The sequence below is a fragment of the Pseudonaja textilis genome, chromosome 1, assembly GCF_049901715.1.
Source record: "Pseudonaja textilis isolate UNSWEBS1 chromosome 1, rPseTex1.2, whole genome shotgun sequence".
NCBI classification, from domain to species: Eukaryota; Metazoa; Chordata; class Lepidosauria; order Squamata; family Elapidae; genus Pseudonaja; species Pseudonaja textilis.
This window is the reverse complement of record NC_141990.1, coordinates 202,844,423-202,865,873: the sequence shown is the minus strand read 5'-3', so window position 1 is coordinate 202,865,873 and position 21,451 is coordinate 202,844,423. Positions and strand designations below refer to the sequence as shown.

Below are 21,451 nucleotides of genomic sequence, written 5' to 3'. Positions count from 1 at the left end.
CATTCTAAGCAATTTTACCTTGGAAGTTTATGATATAAAAAGATGTTGGTAAGTTATAAGCAGAAATTAGCAGCAATTGAATGCAAACATCTTGGCAATAATTGCGCTACGGATTCTGCCTTCTGACTCATTTTATCCAGCTACAGCCACCTTTTTCAGAGCAAAAGCTAGTTCATAATTTTGTACCAAGTCCAAGTTACAATTGGCTCGGAAGGGTATTTTCTCTCTGGGGCCTCAGTGTCTGTAAAAAAGCCACACTCTGGGTCTTTTTGTTTTTTAAGGAAAAGGGAGGGGGGAAGGCATCATGAGAAAACATTTTAGAAAGTATACAACATACAAATTAGAAGGGAAGCAGAAAAGGAAGAAGAAAAACAATGTATTGTGGAGGTATAATCTGAAGAATGGAACCTAAACTGCAATGGAACTAGAAATAATGGTACCCCTTTAAGCCAGTTGCCATCTTTGTTAAAGTCACCTGATACCTGCCTCGTTGTCTAATTCATTCCAGAGAAATATACCTCATGCTAATAAAAGAAAGCATTTGAATGGTAAGAGTTGCCAGAACAAATAAATGGTTACTGACTGTTTACCACAGAAACATTTGCTGTGACAGGCCTAAATTCATACCTGGGAGTACTCCAGTGGTTTTCCTGGCACACCAGCCTGAGAGGCATTTATGTATTTTTTGCTATAAAAATCAGATAACCGTTTCAAGTAAAGACAATATTCAGAAATAAATCCCAATCAATCCGTACATTCACCATACAAGATAGACTCTTCTCCACTTTATTCATTTATTTAATTGAGAAAGGGGCACTTTTTCCTCAAACCCTATGCTGAATTTCACAGCTTGTTCTAGGACTCACAGAAATGGAAAAACTCAGCAGTAGGTAATACCCCAATCAAGGAACTACCAATTGAGACCAACAAGCTAACAATAAACAACAACCTAATCAAGAAAACACCAAGGACGCTATTGACAGGGCAAGCCACTAGTATATAAAGACAGAACAAACCCAACTCCTTTCTAGCACTGAGGATCTTACCTAGTTGGGGAATTAAATGTTTGCAAGAAAACAACCAAGCTCAGAGAGCACCAAGGATCTCACTCAAGGAAATGCCAGGAATCCTTGGAAAACTAGGAATAAAATATCCCCTGATTAATTAGTGGCTCTGAATTTTTGCTAATATTTGGATTACATCGCTTTTTCAAGGAGCTCAAAGAAATATATATTCCCTTTCCTTCCTCTCTCCAGGTATTCCAACCCCCTTTTTAATCCACACAACAATCATATAAAAAGTCAGAACAAGAAATACTGAGTGATCAGGGGAACCCAATAAAACTCGTGGCTAAATTGAAGGCCGAATTTCCTAAATTCTAGACAGCAGCTCCTTACTGACAGGTGAATTGCCAACTAATAGTTGATGGAAAAAAGAGGTTTATCTTTTCTGTCACTGACAAATAAAAACATAGTGGCAGCAAACTCTGCATACTATATTTTTTCTAGACATTTAAAAATATTCCACAGTAAAAGAACAAAACTTTAAACTTAAAGCATCATTGGAAGCTGAAAACATATTCAATCCAAGATCTCTGATATACTGTAATGATTATTAATAAATTCCACCATAGTGATTCAATTACTGCAATGGGCTAAAACAGATGATATTTACACCATGTATCAGTTTTTAGTTTAAATATTTTATTTACAAAAATTGCTCAGGAATCCTTTCTGTGGAACAACCACTATTTGAAGAACGTTATAAGCTTAATCTGTTCCCCCAGGCATTTCCTTTGCTGAACGTTGTTCGGTTTTTTTTTCTGAAACTCAACTAGAATCAATGGCATAGATTTCCTAATCCAGATTACTTCCACAGCAGTCACTTTTGGTGTTCCCTGGGACTGGAGCTCTAAAAACCATATGGGATTCTAATAACTAGTTGTTCTGTTTTGTTTTGGCAATAGGTGTCACATGTAAATCAAAACAGGACTGAGTTTGTGATATAAAAATAGATTGTGAGTAGGACCTTGAATTTCTCTCCTCCTCTTAGAGGCAAACTTCTGTGGGTGCCCAAGAGAGCTCCCCTCCCATAGGTAACAGTTTTTAGAGGGATTTGCAGCTATGTTATAGAATAGTAACTAACCTCCTTATCTGTGACAAGACTCAACTCCCTGCTCTATGGCTGCTAGTGTTAAAAAGAAAAACAGATGTGTTCAACTTCTTCAGTTGATATTAATGGTCATTCATGACCAACCACTTCAATCCGATTTAATTAAGCTTATTTAGGCTTCAGTCTTACTTTCACTTAGGAGTCTTATTTAATTCAGTGGGCTTTAGTTTTGAATGAAATAATAAAAATTCATATGTCAATAGTAACATGTTATCATTACAGTAACTATAGATAAAGGTAAAGGTTCCCCTCAAACATACATGCTAGTCATTTCCAGTTCTAGGGGTGGTGCTCATCTCCATTATAAAGCTGAAGAACCAGCGCTGTCCGAAGACATGTCCATGGTCATGTGGCCGGCATGACTAAACTCAGAAGGCGCACTGTTACCTTCCCACCAAAGTGGTCCCTATTTTTCTACTTGCATTTTTATATGCCTTTGAACTGCTAGGTTGACAGAAGTGGGAGAAGTAACGGGAGCTCATTCCATTATACGGTGCTAGGGATTCAAACTGCTGAACTGCCAACCTTTCTGATTGACAAGCTCAGCATCTTACCCACTGAGCCACCACGTCCCTTTACAGTAACTATACCTCCATATATAAGCTGTGAAATCGTGACCATCCATAGACATCCAGCCGATACTGACCTTCACCAATCCTCATGTAGACATAATGTTGAGCTCTGCTCTGACGTTTTAAAATGCTAAAACCTAAATATTTGATTTCACTCTCAACAATATGGATGGAGGCTTGCAGTAACTCTAGCAGAGCAATTACTGGCTGCCGATGAACTTGTATAGTCTCACATACGAGTGATATTTTATTCAAAAATGTATTTAAATGTTAGATGACTTATATCAGAAAGTTTTATTCCTTTTTTAAAGTGTTCTTGCTGATTGTTTCCTGAGTAAAATATATTCATAATCAAACAGATGTGAAAAATGACAAAATTATTGAATATATGTACATATTCTCTTTAAATATATAATTGTGGCTATTATTAGTTCCCCTTTAGAGATATTACTAGCAATGAGATTGCTCCTCTCTCTGTTGGGATCTCTTAAGAAGCTGAGCATTGTTTGCATAGTATGGTAAGAAGCATATGGCATAAAATTTTAATTAATCTGAAAAGTAAGGAAGCAGTTTTAAAAGAAATAAACTAAAAAAAAAAAAAAAACAGCCACTGAACTTTCTGGTGATATTGGAAAGTAAAGATCTAAGTTTCTTTACTGCTCAAAAGTTACCACACAACTTTTATATATTTAAGATAATAAGAAATTTGTAACCATATGCCTTAGTAAATGTTAGTTTTTTTCCATAGCAGTCCTGATCTCATTGACATCAGTGAAAAATGCCCTCATTTTAAACTAATTTGTAATTGTAACAAATCTATTTCCTATAGGTGCTGCCCAGATCTGCAGCTAGAACAAAAATTTTCCCACCATAAATTATTTCAAGGTTCTCTCATGTTAGCTATTGAATTTCTTATGCTTTTGAACATGATGTGAAAACTGACATGTGCTTCCAAGTTTTTGTTACATATGTCTGTATTTCATAATTGGTATGATCTATTTTTCTCTTCAGCACTAAATTGTCAAATCTCTGATATACCAGTGGGTAACTTCACAGTTATCTGTATCTAGAAATATATTTGCAATATTGTCTCCCTATCTATTATTCTTTATATACACTCATTTATCCTAACACAATTCACACCAAAAATGCATTGTACAGTTGCCCTTGTCATTTTGTAATGCATGTATTTGTTTAAATCCTTTGCCTTGTTTCTTCAGAGAGCTTAAGAAAGTAAGGAACAAAAATTAAAATCGTCACTTGAAAAACACTTTGGCAACAGAAAATCAACTATAAAACACTAAAAAATGAGGTCAAAAATAATAATAGCTCAAGTATTTCAAACCAATGTGTTTTTTTTAAAGGACAATGATAATTGTTGGCCGCTGAGCATATTTTTTTAAAAAAATGGAGGATTATTTAGACCAGAATGCTGGAAATTGAAGTCCACACCTCTTAAAGTTGCTGAGATTCAGAAACTCAAGTTTAAGACTATCCAATGAAAAAGAAGAAACTTTGAAGATGTGCAAAAGGGAGCTGTTTCTGGTCCTTTAGGGCGTTCAGAATATATTAACAATTGATGTATTCGTCCTGTATTGATTGTCCAATATTTGCTACCTCATAGATCTTCTGATGTAATGGTATGTGAGAATGACCTTTGGAGACAGGGAGAGCCACAAACTGGCCAGCTACCATATAAAAGGTATCACAGCTCAGAGAAGGGTATGGGGCATTTTTCAGAAGGACCCTTCCTAGTTTTTTCAGAGAATAAAAGGAAAGGAGGAGATAAATGCTTCCAATTTTGCAAGATCTGATTAATGTGACCTTAGCAAGAAATAATAGAGCTAGTGTTCTTGTCTGGACTATCTTGTAGGGTTAACATTGTGTTAAGACATTCTCAGGCCAAAACAGCACTTTTTCCTTTTCCTACCATTAGTGTGAATCATTCACGTCTTCTTTGTGGCTAGGCATTCCAACCAGGGGTGGGATTCTACAGGTTCGCACCTGTTCGCTAGAACTGGTTGTTAACATTCTAAGGAGTTTGGAGAACCAGTTGTTAGAAGAAATTACTGGCCTAATCCTGTAAGGAAGACAGGAAGGAAACATTCTGGTGTTGCTTACAGAAACTGCCTCTCCGTTAACCCTTATTACATTCTTGGCAGGACTAGACTTCCTGTCTCAGGAACTTCTCTGGAGTTTTTTTCCCCCTCCTTTACTGAAACTTTGCTTATGTGGAGTGACCATTCAAAGTTACAATGGCACTGAAAAAAGTGACTTATGATCATTTTTCACACTTACGACTGTTGCAGCATCCCCACAGTCATGAGAGGCCAGGCGAGGAGATGCGTGCCTCGATGTGAGTGCTGTTGAGTTGACCACGCCCAGCCAGTCACATGACCACCAAGTCATGCCCACCAACTAAGCCACAGAACCGGTTGTTAAAAAATTTGAATCCCACCCCTGATTCCAACCCATTGCAAATGCATCCCCTGGGCCACATCGAAACTGTTGTTTTCCCTCCTAAGCTGTTCTAAATGTTTGTAACATTTCCTTCCTTATATCTAGTGAAAGAAGGCTCCAATTGGCTAAAGTATCTGGCAGGTCAGTTGCCCTTCAACAGGTGTATATAGGTGAAACTCAAAAATTTAGAATATCATGCAAAAGTTTATTTATTTCAGTAATGCAACTTAAAAGGTGAACCTAATATATGAGATAGACTCGTTACATGCAAAGCAAGATAGTTCAAGCCGTGATGTGTCATAATTATGATGGTTATGGCTTACAGCTCATGAAAACCCCAAATCTACAATCTCAGAAAATTAGAATATTGTGAAAAGGTTCAATATTCTAGGCTCAAAGTGTCCCACTCGAATCAGCTAATGAAGCCATAACACCTGCAAAGGGTTCCTGAGCCTTTAAATGGTCTCTCAGTCTGGTTCAGTAGGAATCACAATCATGCGAAAGACTGCTGACCTGACAGTTGTGCAGAAAACCATCACTGACACCCTCCATAAGGAGGGAAAGCCTCAAAAGGTAATTGCAGAAGAAGTTGGATGTTCCCAAAATGCTGTATCAAAGCACATTAATAGAAAGTTATGTGGAAGGGGAAAGTGTGGAAGAAAAAGGTGTCCAAGCAGCAGGGATGACCGCAGCCTGGAGAGGATTGTCAGGAAAAGGCCATTCAAAAGTGTTGGGGACTTTCACAAGGAGTGGACTGAGGCTGGAGTCAGTGCATCAAGAGCCACCACACACAGACAGATCCTGAACATGGGCTTCAAATATTATATTCCTTTTGTCAAGCTGCTCCTGAACAACAAACGTCAGAAGCATCTTACTTGGGCTAAAGAAAAACAGAACTGGTCTGTTGCTCAGTGGACCCAGAGTCTGGAGGAAGAATGGAGAGGACACACTGCAAGATGCTTGAAGTCCAGTGTGAAATTTCCACAGTCTGTGTTGATTTGGGGAGCCATGTCATCTGATGTTGTTGGTCTACTGTGCTTCATTAAGTCCAGGGTCAACGCAGCCGTTTAGCAGGAGATTTTGGAGCACTTCATGCTTCTTTCTGCAGACGAGCTTTATGGTGATGCTAACTTCATTTTCCAGCAGGACTTGGCACCTGCTCACACTGCCAAAAGCACCAAAACCTGGTTCAATGACTGTGGGATTACTGTGCTTGATTGGCCAGCAAACTCGCCTGACCTGAACCCCATAGAGAATCTATGGGGCATTGCCAAGAGAAAGTTGAGAGACATGAGACCGAACAATGCAGAAGAGCTGAAGGCCGCTATTGAAGCATCCTGGTCTTCCATAACACCTCAGCAGTGCCACAGGCTGATAGCTTCCATGCCACACCGCACTGAGGCAGTAATTGCTGCAAAAGGGGCCCAAACCAAGTACTGAGTACATATGCATGCTTATACTTTTCAGAGGTCCGATATTGTTCTATGTACAATTCTTGTTTTATTGATTGCATGTAATATTCTAATTTTCTGAGATTGTGGATTTGGGGTTTTCACGGGGTGTAAGCCATAACCATCACAATTATGACAAATCACGGCTTGAACTATCTTGTTTTGCATGTAATGAGTCTATCTCATATATTAGTTTCGCCTTTTAAGTTGCATTACTGAAATAAATGAACTTTTGCACAATATTCTAATTTTTTGAGTTTCACCTGTATATATACACCTGTTGAAGGGTGTCTTATTAAATGGCACTTTTAAATACCTCACCTATATCTTCTCTTTCCCAGTAAGAACCCCCCAATATAACCTCTTTATTCCATTCAACCTAGTTACTTTTGATTTCTACCTAGGCTGTTCCCCTTGCTTTCCCACCAGTTTTCTTCTGTCTCCCCTCCTCCCTCCCTCCCTCCCTCCCTCCCTCTCTCCTCCCTCCCTTTCCCTCCCTCCTTCTCCATCCCTCTTTCTCCCCTTCCTTCTTCCCTCCAGAGCTCTCCCTCTCCCCCCTCTCCTTTAAGAACTTAAGAAGTTGTGACATAGGCATTTTTTTTTCAATTGACGCACAATAGAATGTAGGAATCTTCCATCTGTTTTGATCACTGCAACATCATGGAAATGATGGTAAATTAAATAAGGCACAGAGAGATTTGCGTTAGAAGAGGTAGCACCAAAAGGGGATATGAAGGCATCTCTGTGAGCACATTTCTAAGGAACCAAAGAAAAATAAAGGGGATTTGTGATGAAAAGGAAAACTCTAACACAGAGGACCAGTCAATGGGGAGGGCAAGAACTAAGGGAATGGTCAATCAGGTAAATGGTGGCTATAGGCCACCCATTGCCAATTTGCTTGATTGAAAACTGGCATTTTAAAGATTGACTTCCGAACAGCCAAGAGGAGCATGGGACACAAGCAGATTAGGTTGTGATGTGCCTTCAGGGCAAAATTCTTTTTATTATTAGACCTTTTTGCATTAATAGTGAAACTTAGCAAACTTAGAAAGTACATATTTAGGGAATACTTGCTTCTTTAATGTAGTGGTGGGGAAGTGCAAAGATGCCATCAACCAAGAACAGAAAACTGTGGCTATCCTATTCTCAGTATGCAGACTGTTATACAATTATATTATTAATAGTCATGATGATGGCTATATAGTTTACTGTGTGAGGCTACAATATCCCTTAGTATAAGTTGCACTGTCAAGAGCAGGAAATCAGGAAGCAAGGTGGTTCAGGTGACTGCAGGTTTGTTGCAAGCTAATGCTCTCTACAAGAATCTGAACTTCCAACGGTCAAAGCAAATTGGCCATATTAAAAGTCAACAGAATTCAAGGTACACTGGGCTTAGATCTCTGGTGGGTATGAAGGGATTTGGGGTTGATGATGCACTTGATACCTCCCTTGGGCTCAGCCTAGTCCTCTCCTACATGTACTAAGCTGATTTCATAATAGTGATGGTTGTGTGATTCTGCCCATTGTCACCAACAAAAATGGACTGAATATCCCATGCATTTACATAAGTGTGCTTAAGTATAGTATTTGCCTAAATGTGCTTAAGTATAGTTCTTTAAAATGTTTGGGTCTTACTTCTGTATAAAACCAAAATGGAAGAGGTTGAGGTTCATTTTCATTCATCTTCTTATTTTCCTTGAAAATCAGTCCAGTTTTTTTAAGCGTTTCTCCAAAAGGGCAAAGTTGAATAAAAATCAGGAGTTTTTGAAAAACTGGTTGCCTTTTTTATATGCTACTGTCTGGAAGTGGCAGTTCTTTAGCCAGATGAACAAGAACATATTACAGCTGGCTCACACTCTCCTCCAGTTGTGTAGCCAGTAGGGACTTGTCAAGCTACATACGTTTTCAAACCTCTCTCAGCTAAATCAAAGATCCAAATACAAAATTCAATACACAAGGGTATCATACGGACTTAAGGAACTCTCTGGTGGTTTTGAATGATCTATAAGGAGGTAAATGGATGACACAGAAGCATACACGAAGAATATTCCTTCATGACAGATATAATCTAACATTTTTTTAATTAAAAAAAACTTCCTTAACTCTTTCATGCCATTAATCTGTAACAGAAGAAATAAGAGGAGAGATTTTTCTAGGGCAATAAATAAAAATTGTGCTCTCCTGCTGCTGAACTGTGTGTGGCTCCAAAGGAAGAAAATGCCCAATAGAATAAAATCAGATTTAATGTGTTCTGTTCTTTGACTGATATATTTAACTCCTCCCAGTTGGCATATAGCAAATCCCCAGCTGAGGGTTATATCTCACTGCTGTGTGGGATGTGCCCAGTTTCCATCTGTGTGTGGTCAGAAGTTTACTATTATTATACTTTCTCTTCTTGGTTACTTAGTGATCTAACTATTTTTATCTATCAGTTTGGAACTTCTGCATTAGACTTCTGTAATACACTCTGTTTAGTGGCTGTTTTTGAAATGCATCTTATTGAGTTTGTGATGGTTAACCCTTTTTCCTACCAATATTTTACAGTCGCTCATGACTGTTTTTTGAAAATGTTAAGCCAGAGTTTTATACATTGTGCTCTATAACTTCAAAAGGATATCTTTCTTTCTCACTGGAATTGCCACTGCTAATGCTTATTTCTGCAATTGGTCCACTGATTGCTTTCATTTTCGGTAATTTATTCACTTGATGCCTTTGTTAGGCCACAATGACTTTCAAAGAGGTAGAAAAGATGGGTAATATTTCAAGTCAAGAAGTCATTCTTTTTCTAGCTACCATAAATAGCAATGGTGGTGACCAGTGTTAGATCCGGGAGGATGGTTCAAGAACGAAGGCAAGACTCAGATAGCAACAACAGCTCTTTATTAGTGACTTCAGATCTGAGCAACTAACCCCAGCCGCAGCAGCCCCTTTTATAGGACTGGCTGCGGCTAGGCAGCCAACAAAGGCGATTTGAGTTTGCCGCTCTTGGCAGGGCCAATCACGGCAGCCCGTTTACTGGCTAATCACATCAGTCTATGGCGACCAATCACGATCGGCTATCAGCGGGCCAATCAGGTTTGCAGGCTTTGAGCCTGCTAGTCTGGAACAACCTGGTTACCTGAAGAATGCCCTTCTATATTTACTGGACTACTGCTGCCTATGTATGGAATATTATCATTTTGCTTATGTACACAAGCAGGAGAGGGGAAAATGGATGGTCTTAGGCATATGAAGTAGATATTTTTGGATCAACCATACATCCCTGCTCTGATCATATTTGCTTAGGTCCAGAAGAATCAATTTCCTCTGTAGTAAGTGATGTGAAAAGAAGGAGGCACTATTGGCTGCCTCTTCTATGACCATAACTTTTCTAGAGTCATATATAGATACAGAGGAGAAAAGGGAATCTAGTCACATACTGACCATGGGCATGTTCCTATGCTTCAAGTCACAAGAACACAAAGAGTGGAATCTCCAGAAAACTAAGTGTATGCATGTCTTATTGGCTGCTTTCAGGCTTGGTGTAATTGATCCTTTCCCTTTCCCTTTCCCTTTCCCTTTCCCTTTCCCCTTCCCTTTCTGTCTCTTCTCTTGGTTTCATCTTTACTCCACTAGCCCCATCAATAAACAAATAACATCTCTATAGTTTATGACTAGGTAAAGCATCTGTGCCTTGAACAAGGATATAGTAGACAGTAATGTTCCTAATTTCATCTGTTTGTCTGTCTCTCCCTCTCCCTCTGTGTGTGTGTGTATGTCTCTGTGTCTCTCTGTGTGTGTCTCTCTGTCTCTGTGTCTCTCTCCGTCTCTCTGTGTCTCTCTGCTGGTCTTTCTCTCTCTCTCTCTCAAACATTTATATACCTGCCTACCTTGCAACCACCTTGGAGTGGAAGATGTTCAATGTCATTGAGGGACTGTATTTTGGTGCAGAAAGGGGAAAGGACCTTTGACAACTTTGTATGGGCCACATTAGACCCCTTGGTTTGCGAGGCAGGTAGCCTTCTCGGTCTAGTCATATTTCTAGCTCAGGATGAGCCTTCACTAGGAATAACAGAAAGAACAGGCATTGACCTTGTGAATTGATTGGATAATAATGGTGTCAAAATAACTTAAAATATGTTCCAGTTTTCTTGGGTGAAGGAATGGAAGAGTTGTTGTGATTGGCTGCTTTGACAGTAGCTGCACTTGCTATTGTTTTTGTTTTTTTCAGAAAGATGTGTCTTTTTAATTATTTGCAAAGCAAATTAATATTATGCTGTTGTTTGAGAAATGTGACCCATTTGATATAAAGTTGCTAAATTTGCATTTCATCTTACTACATCCCCAACTAATATGTAGTAATAGAATTAGGGTTTATTTATTTATTTATTTATTCTAGTATATAACTAAGTTTATCACCATAGGCTATATAACAGCCCTAAAGCAGATTTCTCATCATCTCATGGAAACAATTTTAGCATGAAATTGATGTGTTGTACTATTATTATTTATATTACTATGCTCTACAAACTAATTTGGACAGTGAGAGTGGCTGTATATAAAATTAACTTAAAAAGTGATAAAATGACAATCCCTATTAAATGACAATTTGACATCTCCATGGTTTTTTTTAGGTTAAATATACTGTTGTCAAAAAGCTTCTTTATTTCCAAAGCAAACAGTTAAGAGTGATGTTTAAATAATATTGCTCATTGTTCACGATGGAAAAAGTTTTACATGTGCAGTTGCCAAAGTGTATGCTGCAGCATTCTGGGGCAACAGAACAAATTCACAAGAGCACCACAGGATATTTTAAATTTTTGCAACGTCCATTTGCAATGCTGGATTTTGTGACATCCACTTGCAGTGTCACATCTCTGCAAAGATGGGCTTTCAAAGGTCTTTTGGTCTAGAAATACTGCGGAAAAAAATTCAGAGACTAAGGGTTTCTGTGAACCAAGAAAGTTTGGTTTTAAGCATCTGTTTTAAGCATCTGATTTTTCTCTCCCGTAGCAAAACTTGTCTTCAGCAGCATGCTGATTAGAATCATCTAATTTTTATGCCCTGCCTCCTAGCAGTTTCAAGCCAAGCAGATGAAAATAGCTGGAATTTCTGATATATAGATGACAAGATTTACAAAGAGCGGACCCTTAAAAAAAAACAAAAAACAAGCACAGCTCATTTCAAAGCATTTTTTTCCCTCCACAATTCATTTCAAAAGAAAATTTTCTTATTCCTTTGTGTGTGTGTTTTTAAAAAAGACAAGGAGGATGAGGAGGGCGTGAAGAAGAATTTTGCTGAAAGAGTAGAGTTGCTTTGTTTCTGATCCCATGATGAGTGAAAAAAATGTTTTAAAAATATCACTTTACACTAAGATCCATACTGAAATGTGAGGATGTGATTCAAGCCAAGCCAAAAACTGCAGCTCAGAATTAGAAGGGATAGACATGGCTTGGGAATCCATTTTCCCACATTCCTCAGCCTTAGTCATCCCAGCTAATGTTTAAAAGAAAATGGAGTGTGGAAACAATGAAGTCATTTTGTTTAGCTGAAAAAAAGAAAAAAAATCTTGAAAACCACCCTCAAGTGCTCCCCCCCTTTTTAAATAAATAAATAAATAAATAAATAGGTATATTTACTGGAACCACTTCTAAATTATTGGGGAAAATACTAATGACACAGGTTTCCTAGCACATACATGACACAAAACACATATGCTCTGTCAGTTGTCACAACCAGCTCTTCATGGAAACCTTCTGACATTGTTGTTATCAACAGTGCTTTTTATTGAAATGAAAACTTCTCACTTGACAAAAGCAGGGCAACATAGAAAAGCAAATTTAAGGCCCAAACAAAGCTGATTTGTAAATCTTACTATAAGTGCGCAGGTAAAAACATAGTTGATGTTTGTTCAATTCCACCTTTTCTATGATTGCCCTTTTTCCTGGCTCATATATAGTAAATAAAACATTTTACCTTTATGCAATGGGAAGGAGACTGAAGAGAAAAAAAAATACCTGTAGCTGAAGATTGATGAAAAGTGTACTTTCTGGTGTGGAAGAGAAAATTCATTGTTTGTTTTAAATGCTTAATGAAGTTTTAGGAGACCAGGAGATACAACATAGGCAGATCAGTTGCATAGAAAGACACTGAGTTATTTTCACTCCTATTTCATAGCTTAGCTTGACTCTGTATGGCCAGATTTCTTCTAAAACCTTAGCCATGTAGCTCCAAAAACCAATTTCCTCTGAACCCTAATGCTGAGAAGGTCCACGGATCACAGTTCAACTGCTACCCATTTCTGCACTTTTAAAGTTGGAAGGATGGACATCTGCTTATTAATATACACTGCCCTATTTTAAATGTGATGAGCTAAAATGTTAAAGCCTATAGAAGTGTCCTAGAAGATATATTTAAGTGGAAGAATTCACCTAAACATATAAATAAATGGAAAATAAGTGTCATGGTTTGCAAATCATAAATTATGTAAAATAAGAGCATTTCTATACATGGCTCATTGGAAAGAAAAATAATATTTAATCACTATCCTAGATATAAAGTGGAAAGCTTCTAAGATTTATGGTGGGAATAAGTTGCAACAGCTGCATTTTTCCTTGACTGAAATCTTGAATACAATTTGGATTATGGTCCCTGGGTTGGGGATGGGGATTGTTCACATTATCTAAAGCTCCTTCAAATAAAAAAAGGAGGGTGAAACAGTGATGTGCTCTAAGGGAAGGCTAGAAATATGTCTTAGTGATAAACACCTTTTTGAAACATCAAATAGTCAGCATATAGTAAACTAGAAATTGGATTTTATGGTAGTGAGTGGGTGTCACGATAGAATAGTGTTTACCAGCAACATTAATGCCATCTGTAAATTTACAAATTTTGAAGCTACGCTTGTTTTATCTTTTATTCCCTTAACTATTTTAAGCCCTATCATGAAGAAACCCTGACCGTTAGATAGTTTTCATTCTAGATAAAAGTCTGCTTTGAAGTTGAAGTATTTTCTTGGGAAATTGTTCAGAAGTTTAGTGTCTAAGATCAGCCATTTTAAAAAAATGTACCCCCCCTTTTCTCCTTCAAACATATGCAAACAATAGGCCCAAACCTTTTTTTTCCAAAATAAGTAATTACTAATCCAGCTAGGATTATGCAGCCATAAAAAGGATATCCAAATTCACCAATTTACATTGGATAGTTTGGTTTTCATTGCTGACATAGTTAAACCACAAAATACATGGTATCACTCTAGCAGATGTATTGCTTTAACTTTTATCTTCATGCTGCCATTTTGAATAACATCCCAAAGAATTTCTAATTGGAACTATTTTACAAAATATTGAAAGAACATTCTTAAAATACAATGTCTTCTACAGGTAGTCCTTGACTTGGGACCAAAATTGAGCCCAAAATTTATGTTGCTAAGTGAGACATTTACGTGAATTTTGCTCCACTTTACAATATTTCTGGCCACAGTTTTTTAACTGAATCATGGCAGTTGTTAAGTTAGTTACATATTTGTTAAGTGAATCTGGTTTCCCCATTGAGGTTGCTTGTCAGAAGGTCATAAAAGGAGATCATATGATTCAGGGACACTGCAACTGTCATAAATGTGAGTAAGTTACCAACTGTCTGAATTTTGATCACATGGCTATGGGGATACTGTTGTAAGTGTGAAAAATGGTCATAAGTCACTTTTTAGTGATGTTGTAACTTTAGTGATGTCGTAACAGTCACTAAATGAACTGTTGTAAGTCAAGGGCAACCTGTGTATATTGCTAAAGCCATACTTAATAACATTGCAAAAGGTTTATATAAAATACTAATATAACCTGGCTGGACAAATATATTTGAAATCTGTTCAGATACATTCATCCAGATTTAGAATAGTTCAAGAAAGATTATCAAACTCTGATTCACTCAACTGAGGCAGAAGCAGGATTTTAGTCTTTCATATTTGATGATGGAATTCACTGATATTTCTCTCCAAACCAAGTTGCTGCTGTTGTTTTGTATCTTAACTACATGCCACTGACCTAAACAATGATGTATAAGGTTCTTTTAAAAACTATATTATAAAAGCAGATGAAAACTGGCTAAATCTAAATTTATTTTTTTATCTATTTAAATAAGTAAATTTGAATAAAGTAAGACTTCATTATTACAAATATTAAAGATGATACTGTATAAACAAAATAAATTGGTTCAGAAGAAATTAAGCTACAATTAAACATTGTTAATATCACCATGAAGTATCCCTTAATGATAGTTACCTTATGAGTATGGATTTGTAATAGGAAAAGGCTGAAGAAAGTAACGGTGTGCTATTTATATTTTCTTAATGCAACTGAAAGATCGGACTTTATATTTCTGCTTTATATGTGTGCAGAAGGCTATCCAAATTAGAATATACTGGCAGCCATACCATAAAGTACACAGAGAACCAAGGGTTCTGAATTTATTTGAAGAGGCAAAATTCCACATATAATTGTTTGACATTTGATGTTTCTTTTTTCTTTGCTTCAAGACGATATAGTCCTTCAGGTATTGTTGAACCCTAGTTTTCATCAGTCCTAGAGAGAATAGCTAGTGCTAAAGTATAATTGGAACTGTAAAACGTAATCCAGAACATCCAAAAGGCCAGAGGCAAAAAAGCATTACAGAATATCGGGTGAATTATTATCAAGGAGTTCACAGAAGTATATATTTCTCTTTATTTGTCACAGCAGTTATAGTTTCTTGACAGACAGCATAATACTCACCGAAGCCAATATAAAGTATGTCTTCATTTTCCAGGTCTGGATGTTGATGGAATATACAGAGTCAGCGGCAATCTGGCAACGATACAGAAGTTACGATTTGTTGTCAATCAAGGTAAGTGATTCCTTTGCCCCACGATGTTTTGTTTAGTACTTATCAGTCTGAAATGACAATACAATGGATTTTAGAAGCACTGGTGCCTTAATGGTACAGAATGATGAGTGGCATTTTAAAAAGAGAGAGGAGAAGAAGTGAATACAGCCCATATCTAAGAACAGTTTGGAAGAGAGGAAAGAGATGCAATCATCAAATTGTATAGAAAAAGAAAGATTAAAAAAGGCAAACAGAGGTCTGGGCTTTTCAGAGATAAAATAATGATAAAGAGCCGTGGTGGCGCAGTGGTTAGAATGCAGTATTGCAGGCTAACTATGCCCATTGTCAAGAGTTCAGTCCTCACTGATTCAAGATTGACTGAGCCTTCCATTCTTCTAAAGACTGTAAAATGAAGACCCAGATTGTTGGGGGCAATAGGCTGACTCTGTAAATCACTTAGAGGGGGCTGTAAAGCATCGTGAAGTGGTATATATGTATAAGTGCTATTGCTATATTGCAGTCTCAACTGCAAAGTGTAAAGAGGTCTGGACATGGAAGGATTAGGAGAAGAACTAAAGCCAGGGCACATGAATAGCATGATAGGGAGAAATAAAGGACTAGTCAAGATAAATTTAAGCTTTTTGTGACTTCACTAAAGATAAATCCACTATTCTTCCACATATGCACAAACTCAGCAATACTAAAAAAAACAGATGTACTTGATCTTCCACATATGTACAAACCAGTCATGCATAATAAGAAAACAGATTTTCAAGGATTTAATTAATGGTCTTGCAGACTCACACAGATCCCAACTAACCATTATGTAGAAGGTTCTGCTAGACTTGAAATGATCATTTGACCTGAAAGAAAAGCATCTTTGACAAGAATACAGTAGCATACTGAATTAATGAAAGAATTTTTATTGAAGTCCAGATGTTTAAAGAGAGTGACTGGCAACTGTTACTGAGTAACCTTCCTAATTAAAAGGCAATGGACTTTAGTATTGTAATATACTAATAACACTGGTGTTACAGTCTGTATGGGATAAAATAGAAGCAACAGGATACAATTAAGAGATGAAGGTTTAAATAATAATTCTAAGTGTTTTTGTTATTAAATCATTAGGTATAGTTCAACTTAAAGGCAAAAGACCAATCAAATGTTAGGATAAGGAGCAACATATATTCCTGACATTCATGTTTAAAGAAAATGTACTGTTGTTATGGCTCTCAATCTGAAACTGTAGGAGGCTTAGATGATTAGACTGTTTCAAAACTGTGGCACATTTTTCCCATATATAATCTTTCTTTTATTATAGGTCTTTGCCTTTTAGCTAAGAGTGAATATAAAATTATATTTATTACGGTCTCATAGAATCTCTGCTATGTCATTTCATTTCATTTAGATCCTTCACCTTAAATAAATAAATTTCTCCAATATGCTGCACTTCAGGTATAAGATTAGGCCTCCCATCATACCTAACCATTGTGGTCATTGAGAGCACCAAGGCAGCGTAGGTTGACATATTTCCCCAAATAATTGTCATAAATTGTCATTCTAATTCATTCAGTGGAGACAGGGACCAGAATGTCCCCAGATTCCTAAGCCAAAAAACAATTGTCTCTTGTTTGTGGAGATTTTCAGTCATCCAGGTCATGGTTGTCCCAAAGGTGTTTTTTCAAGAGGCAACTGGACTTTCTGGTTTTTCTTTGAAGCTTCTTCAGCTCTGACTGGACAGTGGGAAATGGAAGGATCTATACTCCTTGCAGACAACTGGTCATTTGCATTTTTTTAGCAAGCTATTAAGGCCATCTGGTGGTTTATCTGTATCATCAAGATCACCTGAGTAGTGCAAATGGGTGTGGAACAGAGGTGGTATTCAGCAGGTTCTGACCAGTCCTGGAGAACCGGTAGCAGAAATTTTGAGTAGTTCAGAGAACCAGCAAATACCACCTCTGACTGGAGATTTTACAGTATCCTTCCCCTGCCACGCCCACAGAACCGGTAGTAAAAAAATTTGAATCCCACCACTGGTATGGAGCTTTCTTGAAACTGTTGAAAGGACTGTGTTGTAGACTGGAGATCTCTCCCCCTCTTTTGAGAGAGGGCTGTTCAATTTTGACACAGATGGCCTCTTTGACCCCTCTTTCAAGTCAGTGTTCCTCTTTGTCCAAAATGTGGACTTTGCTGACTTCAAAAGAGTGGCCTTTGTCTTTTAAATGTAGATGGACTGCTGAATCTATTCCTGATGGGTTTGTTCTCCTATATTGTGCCATGCATTTATGAAGTGGTTATTTTGTTTCCCCAATGTACAGATCTGCATATGACTCACTGCATTGTACTGAATATACCATGTTGCTCAGTTTGTGCCTGGGTGTTTTATCCTTGGGTTGGACAAGCTTCTGCCTTAGTGTATTCTTGGGTTTGAAGTGTTACATATGTTATGTTGGCTGAAGATCCTCCTGAGCTTCTCTGGTATTTCTGCAACGTATGGAATGACAAAATTGTTTTGTTTATTGTACTCTTCATTGTCTGTTATGGAGGAGCTCCTGTAGGAGACTATATATTTATTATTCGTTTGTTTTCATAGATTTTCACAGGTACAGGTATGCAGGTCTTGGCATGTTTGGGTCTTTTCCCGTGTAAGATTGAGAGTATCTTGGCGATGTTTCGATGAGGTCCCACTCGCCAACTTCAGGCTGGTGCTTTCGGCTTCGTGCTTGTGCGAGCAAAGTGTGATCGGCAGAGAGACGGCAGCTCTGATCACGCTTTGCCCACACAAGCATGAAGCCAAAAGCACCAGCCTGAAGATGGTGAGTGGGACCTCATCAAAACATCACCAAGATACTCTCAATCTTACACGGGAAAAGACCCAAACACGCCAAGACCTGCATATAGGTAGGTAGGTAGGTAGGTAGGTAGATAGATAGATAGATAGATAGATAGATAGATAGATAGATAGATAGATAGATAGATAAACATTCTTTAAAATATGTCTTCAAATATATATGGAAAAGTCAATGAAATCACTTCTATTTATTTGATCTTTTTTATGATGCAATCAATACATTAGTTTTCTGTATACATAGAATATATACATAGAAAATCACTGATGCTATTCTTTAAAAAAAAATATCAGTGGCAACATCATGTTTTATATATTTTCTCTGTTCAAAATCAAAAATATCTTGATTACAAAATACCAAGATTACAATATATTTAATACATTTTACTACTGTGTGCAGTTCTTTATTCATGGCAGCTAAATTGATCTAGATACATAAGACGCCTAAAAAATATCTTAGTGACAATATTTTAAGTGTAATAAATGTTTTAAAGCAAAATGTCAGTAATAGTGATTTTGTATAGGAATATCCGTATGAGTTGAGATACCAGTAATATTCATTCAAAAGAATATTTGAATATTAAAGACTCCACAGAATTTTATTTTGGAAAATATTCACAGAATGGCAGCAGATGAGAACAAAAGTGAAATGGGAAAAATTAGCGGAACTGGAATTGAAATGATTATTCATTTATGCTGTTTCATCAGCAATGATATTTAGCCTATTTACAAACTGTGTGATTGACCATTGGGGAAAAATAGGATTCATATCAGCTCATGCTTATGCTGTTCAATATTATATTGAAAAATCAAGAACAATTGGGAAGGAAGGCTAAGAGATGCAATTTCACCAAGTGGATGAGGTTGTTTTTAAAAACTGAGGACAACAAATGTATTCTACAGCTTGTATTGGATTGGGAATATACTGATTGCTACCATTTATTTGGTAAGCTAGTTATTAGATTTTTTAATACCCAACCCTCCTACCCCAAAATTGCCTTCAAGGAGCCAATAAAAAAGAATAAAACACGAAACAATTTAATTAAAATGCAATTAAAATATAATTCAATAATTACAAACTAAAAACTTAAAATAACTATTTTATAATATTAAAGCATGGTTTAAAACTTTTGCAATACTACATTAAAAAGATACATTCTTTGTTGAGGGCATAAATTTGAGACTAATAAGAACTCCAAAGCAAGTCAGTTTTATTTCTTCATTTATCATATTTAGAGACTGCCTCCCTCCTTCCTAGAGTGACTCTGGGGGTGTACACATAGAAATAAAAATATAAAAGCTATATATAAATATATAATAAAAACAGTTAAAAACAAGAGTAAAAGAATTAAAATTCAGAATTAAAATGCAGGGGAGGGGCTTGGAAATAATTTAGGAGTGAACACTCTCCCATGTCAATGGCAAGCAGTCATTTGCTTAAATAGGTCTCTCTTGTAGGTCTTCTTATCTGGGCAAGCTCATAATAACAGCCAATGTAGTCCTTCAGACAATCAAAGCTTCAATAGCTTAGGTCTTAGGACATTAAAATATGTAGGCATTTTTATAGAGTGTACTTTAATAAATTAGTTGTGTTAAACAAAGATATGACAACTCTTGCCACTGACTCAGAAAGTGTTGCTATTTGCCTAATAATCCACTGTGCAGATGCAGTGTTGTTCATCCCCTCTGATTTCAGTATCCTTGACTTGCCTGCCAATCTGATGATATAATTTGGGCCAGTCACTCTCTCTCAGACCAACCCACCTCATAAGGTGGTTGTTGTGGGGCAAACAGGAGGAGGAAGGTGTGCTCGATATGTTTGCTACCTTGAGATGTTTGTAAAAATAATAAAGGCAGGATACAAATATAAATAACTAAGTAAATAAATAAATAAACAAACAAACAAGTAAGTAGGTAAGTAAGTGAACCATAAGGATAATTTAGTAATAGGATAACTTTTATAGCCACTGAATCAGCATTAACTACCCCATTGAATTCTCAGATTGTGCAAGTTCCAGGCTTTCCTGAGATGGTTTATCCCATAAGGTCATGAAATTTGCCATTTTCATCTAAAATATTTCCTAGATAGGTGTCCATTTTTATTTTCGCATCCTAGTAGTAAGAATATGTGTTCATGCCTTCTTAAAATTGGATTTATTCTCAATAGGGAATTAAGCCTCAGGCCAGTCTGTGCTAGATGGACACAATGGCTAAAAGAGACAGTAAGTCTGAGGCCCTGATGATGTAGGTGAGTCCATTTCTTTGTTATGCTAATTAGGAGGTTCATTAGGGTCATTAGTTTCTTAGCTTCTATGTATATTACTTATAATTTTGTGTACTGTTTTTATACAGTCTTTAATTGTTAGTCACCCGAAGTCACATATTGAAGTCACATATAAATGCAGACACACACACACACACACACACACATATTATCCCGACAGCATACCTGAGGTGGTATTCAGCAGGTTCTGACCAGTTCTGGAGAACTGCTAGCAGAAAGTTTAAGTAGTTCGGAGAACCAGTGGTAACCTTCCCCCTGGAGTAGGGTGGGAATGGAGATTTTGCAGTATCCTTCCCCTGCCATACCCACCAAGCCGTGCCATGTCCATCAAGCCACGCCTGCAGAACCGATAGTAAAAAATTTTGAATCCCATCACTGCAGCATACCCAGTGCAATATTAAAGAGGGAGGAAGGTCTGCCAAAAGTAAAAGAAAACACATAGATTTATATTCTGTCCCACTGCTCAAAGATGGTTTGTGAGGATTTTTTCCCCAGAAGATCTAGATTCTTTGCATGGTGGACAATGAGAAATCAAGATATTTGTAATCAAGATATCCCTGCAAACACACATACACATCCCACTAAAGAAAGGCCATTCTGATGATAAGCTATGAATCCTTTTTCTGTATTTGGGCAATGTTCTAGAGATTGGATCAATCTGTCCTAAGTAGTCAAGATGCTTAAACTAGATAATTACTCTTAAATTCCCGAGAGCACTCACATTACACATTTCCATATCCCCTCTACAGCTCTTCTTCAAGAAAAATAAATTCAAAAAATAAACAAATCCCTTACGAGCTAAGGAGTTTATGCCCTTGTGAGAAGA

General features: G+C 37.1%; 1 protein-coding gene across 2 annotated transcripts in view; it reads left to right on the top strand.

Moving 5' to 3' along the window:
- The window catches only part of ARHGAP15 (Rho GTPase activating protein 15), a 470,287-nt gene that overhangs the window by 301,627 nt on the left and 147,209 nt on the right, over nt 1-21,451 (top strand). For both annotated transcript variants that reach the window (XM_087920289.1, XM_026717802.2), the window contains one exon: nt 15,437-15,514. In XM_087920289.1, the coding sequence (XP_087776415.1) occupies nt 15,437-15,514 (78 nt within the window). The remainder of the gene's footprint in view (nt 1-15,436; nt 15,515-21,451) is intronic.